General features: G+C 31.9%; 1 protein-coding gene across 1 annotated transcript in view; it reads left to right on the top strand.

Moving 5' to 3' along the window:
• Positions 1-3,406: 3,406 nt before the first annotated feature.
• Positions 3,407-5,072, top strand: part of LOC108913909 (hydroxysteroid dehydrogenase-like protein 2) — a 27,233-nt gene continuing 25,567 nt past the window's right edge. The window contains exon 1 of the mRNA XM_018719562.2: positions 3,407-3,557. Within this exon, the coding sequence (XP_018575078.1) occupies positions 3,544-3,557 (14 nt within the window). The 5' untranslated portion in view covers positions 3,407-3,543. The remainder of the gene's footprint in view (positions 3,558-5,072) is intronic.

The raw sequence follows: 5,072 nt of genomic DNA, 5'->3' as shown, positions 1-5,072 counted from the left end.
TTTGAGCATAAAGCAATGGAAGCTAAACATACAAAGAATTATTATCATGAAACATCTATAAACATCACAATCATAAGATTACATAGAACAATTAACAACAAAGTACTTAAAGAATATTACCTGCTAACTAATAACATTTTAAACACTCTGATTTTTCACTATTTTGCCTCACTGCCCACCGATCGTCTTACTCCCGTCTCCACACTGTTCTCCCTTCAACTACTTATGTATTTTCACCGTACACCGATCGTCTTACTTTTCATTCTGCACACTGTTCGCACTTCAACTACCTATCTTCCTTCCAGAATTGCCCCACCTAGGCGTTTGCTTTTTTGCGCTTCCTTCTACCGACCGTTAATATTACTTTTTCATTATTATACAACACTCATGTAACAGGTGACGTCGAAGTTGATAAGATAAGGACGGTTTTGCACAAATTGTAATACAAAACATGTTTACTTCTTCCATATCCACTCCACTTGCTTCAAACAGATGTTCACAAACGTTAATCGCATTTGAGGTGGTTAAATTATTTGAAAAAATCATTTGATAATATTCCATATTAACAGATAACACTATACCAACGAGAAACGATAGAATCGGCGGCTCCTTTGATGTTTTGTGGTCACGATAAAGTCGACCAATTTGAAGGAAACAATCGTTTACACTGAGAGAAGTTATACTTTTGAATAGATATAGGTACACTGAACTGTGATAAAATGTAGACAAATTATAACATCATCGCAACGGTTTTCATAGCATTGTGTTATATACCTATACTCCGCGGTAGAAATTATAGAGAGTGACTCAGACATAACATAAAAACACTATTATTATTATTTATCTTTGTGCCGCTCGCTACGCACATCGATAGAATATATAATGGTCTATAGACTGAGTTACACTGAACGTCGATCTATATTATATCTCTGTCTTTTGCACTCGGTAGGGAATAGAGAAATGCTTTTTTAGTGGGTGTAAACGGACTTGATTTACCCGTCATGAGAAACGTCATAGCATAAGCGTAGACGAGGGATCTAATTCCGTTGCTATAGTAAATTTATAAATTAAAAAAACTCAACCGGGACGTTTTAAAACGCTGTAATAATTAAAATGGATCAAAGTGCCGGTTATAGCAAACCGTAAAAAAATATTAGATGTTATGTTTTATTATCTTTTTTCCACATTTTCTATATATTGTTGCCTTTTATGCAGACACGCCAATGGATTTTCGTTCCCGGCACGCCTCATCCTCTTTACTAGTCCAAAAGCTAGCGATGTCCAGAATTAGTAATAAATGTATTGAAATATTAAGTATATGCTAAAGAAAACAGAAAGTCCATTAAATAGTAAATTGTAGATAATTCAGTGGTATATAGATTTATTCTTTTGGCGTTATTTAAAATGTCAGAAAAAAAAGTAGCCTTTTATATCCGCCTATACTATTTTCCTAATTATTTGTTTTATATTTTCTTAATACGATAATAATAATGATTCTTAACTAATGATTTAATCCTTTTTTAAATCTGTTTACATACTAATATGCTGTTAAAACTTATACAGATTTTATATGAGTTAAAAGACATAATTCATTTTTATTTAAATTTGAGACATAGTTTTACATGTTTTATTGTGAAACAGGGTAGCCTAAAGAGGGGAAACCTGTCCTCAATGCAATAAAATATAAATTGGTTAAATTCGCATAAACTAGGTACTGTTAAAAATGCATATCTATCTTCAAACACATTTTATTGTTGGAATTAATTTGTGCTATATTCACCTTTCGTAATCCTTAGGGAATCTAAAAAGGGTTAATCCTTCGCCAGTTTTGGATGAACAACAGCGAAAAGCACAATAATAACCAGATATTTTACTGATTTCAAGTTGATTCTAAATGAAAACGAAATACAATACAAATAAATCCACTATCAATTAACGTTATACAATACAACTGTCCACCGCCAAAAAGACTATTTACTAATTACTGGTTTCTTCTATTTATATATGGCGGCTCTGACAGTCATTGACAGCTGATAGCAATAACACAACCCAGTTCGCGCATGTGCGTACGAAAACTGTTAACGCAGAAAGCCTTGCTGTCCCTTCTCGTTGGTATAGTGTTCTCTGATATTAATTTCATCGTTTTAGGTAACATATACATATTTTAAGAAAATGGTAAAACCAGAGATAACCAGTAAAACTAAAAATAATAAAAGCAACTCACTTATTTTGGTCAATTTTCTGAGGTTAGAGGACTAGGGGCTAGGGGTAGATCATAGATTTTATAGTAAATACAGATGATAAGGTAGACAAACATAAACAAACCAAAATAATTTTTGTGAGAACTCAAACACATAACTCAAACCATAGAAAATGTAAATAACTCAAACTCAAAACCAAATCAAACTGGGTAAAGGTGCGGCTTGTGTCGACATTGTCGCCCTTGCAGCATTTCCTAAGAAAACCAAACAGTAGATATTAGGTTATTTTCTAGCACCGATCTCAAACTGGTTTGAACGATCAGGCGCAGGCGCTGTTTTGTATTTGATTTAATTAAGCAGTGCGTAGATTCCAATGCACATGCTTATTACAAATAATGCAGTTCAAAATTTCCGTCATCCGTCTGTAATCTCTAACTTTTAAATGTTTCGCGGTGTTAAATTTTTAATTGCATCATTGCAATTTTCCAGTAAACTTCTATATAGTGTTATTAAAATAATGTCAGATTATGAATAAAGTAGTATTGGAAGCGATAGTATAATTTCAGAGCTGCAAGTGAGTGATCATGAAGAGCTGTTACATTTATTTGTACGTCGAACTTTTTCTAAAAATAAAAATTTATCTCAGGCATATTCGTTTCAGCAGAAATTTAGTTCTCAACGAAGTTTGGACTAGACATGCGCATTCAATACAGTTTCCTGACGGTTTTTAATTTGCTGCTGGAAAGAACTTTTTAAGATTAAGAGTATATGTCCATATGTATGTATGTACGTATGTATGAAAAGTAATAATCAATAAGAGCAATCAACAAAGTCTTTTCTACAAATTCGCAATCTTTAATAAATACGAAATACATAAAACAAAAATGATTTCCCTAACTCATAAAGAGTTATGTTCCACTAACCTAACTTTTTAGTTAAATAACAAAACCCTTGGTTGGAGCATATCAGCATAGAGCTCTACAATAATTGTTGGTGCTCGAGGGGCCAGGAGAGAGGAGGGAACGAAAAAGAACACTTCAGAAGTAAAGTGTTCCCTATTATTGGAACACGAAAAGTGAATTCGAAGTACTTCAGTAGTACCTACTTCTGGAGCGCTCCATTTGACTATTGGAAAGCAGTAATTGCAATCTATAGTGTTTTTTATCTATGGTGGTGTAATTCTGGAATTTTTGTGATTATGGACTTGAACTTTGATTCATATGAACTCTGAATTGAGAGGTTTATTTCACTATTTTTGTTACATTCCCAGTTTTGTTTCATACAATAGACACAGTGATAAAGTTCTGTGCGAATTAATAAATTAATTTGATTTTATATCACAATGATCAATACTGGGTAAGTTATAAAATGAAAGTAACATATAAAATAAATAAATTCAAAATAAGGAATTATTTTTTTATCTGAATAGCGTATGGGAACAGATATTTAAAAGTTTACACCAATGTTTTTCTTATTTAAAATAGAACAAAAAATTGCTATATATTTTTTTTAGAATAATTTTAGAGATACTTATTTTAAATTTATTTTACTGATACATTTTTTTGAATAAAAAAATATAATTATTGCCTGCAACAACTCATTTTTTTTTTAAATATAATGCTTCCAATGAAAATCTAGTGGCGTTGAAATTTCAAGGTTTTTATTAATATGTCTCATTTTGTCTTTGCCTCTAATGGTTAATATATTTGTATCGTAGTTCAGATAATTTTTGCCTTTAATTAGATAAACCCTTATCCAAGGTTACATCAATTGACGTCAGTGATGTAAAATACAGTTACCTTTTAGTACTCGGAGTATTCGTTACTTTTATCTTGAGTACTCGTTACTTTGTATTCGTTACTAAGTTACTTTTTTCTACGCCGACTTCCCACAAAAGTCAACCACACGCTCGAAATACCCTGTCATTCCTGTCAATATTAGCAAAAAAACTTTTATCCATCGTGGCTACATCTGTTCCAAGTGAACGTATATTCTCTAAGGCAGGTCAAATAATAACAGAACGGCGCAATAATACATTATTAAAGTCCAAGTATGTAAATAATAGTATATTATGTTACTAGGAGTAGAAGGCGATCATTATGTGTTGAGCCCAAAAGTTTGCTCGCCGAGGCGTTAGCCGAGGCTGAGCAAATTGGGCAAAACACATAATGAGCCTTCCACTCCGAGTGACATATACTATTTTTTCTTCAAGCGTGAATATAAAAAATTACTAATTTTGAAAATTTATAGCGGATAACGCGATGTTCAATCTCAGCACAAAATAAAATCAGTAGGTAGGTAATACTATTTATTTTATACATTTTATACATTTTATTGATTAATTAAACATGACAGTTTTAACCACTTTATTCATGAATAAAAAAACAAATGTAACAATTATTTTTCTTTAATTTGAATTAAACGAATAAACATCTAAATTACCTACATGTCTATCATCAAACTTTATTTATTAACATGAATATTAAATGTGCAATTTTGTATGGTACAGTTGTTGATATTTAAAGCGCTGCTGGCTGTCTTTTTTTCAAAGTTTACAGTTCTGTCGTTGAATACGTTACTTGTAATAAGGTTCTCAGTTTCAGTGTTAACAATTGTACCATTATTAACAGAAAAGTCTTCGATTAAATTATTTTCAGGATCAATATTTACAGTTTCGCTTGATGTACTTGGTTCATTATACTCTAATGGGTTTAATATTTTCATCGCTATCTGTTTCTTATTGTTTACAGAATCTTCAATGTATCCTTCAGCGACGCTGGTAGATTTCCATCCACCATGTCGCTTTAGGGTTGTAATGTCTCCACCATTATCAACTAAGATAGTTGCCGAGGTTCTTCTAAGGCAATGCCC

The sequence above is a fragment of the Anoplophora glabripennis genome, unplaced genomic scaffold, assembly GCF_000390285.2.
Source record: "Anoplophora glabripennis isolate ALB-LARVAE unplaced genomic scaffold, Agla_2.0 scaffold1183, whole genome shotgun sequence".
NCBI classification, from domain to species: Eukaryota; Metazoa; Arthropoda; class Insecta; order Coleoptera; family Cerambycidae; genus Anoplophora; species Anoplophora glabripennis.
The sequence above is the reverse complement of the archived record's forward strand: the minus strand, read 5'-3'. Positions and strand labels throughout refer to the sequence as shown.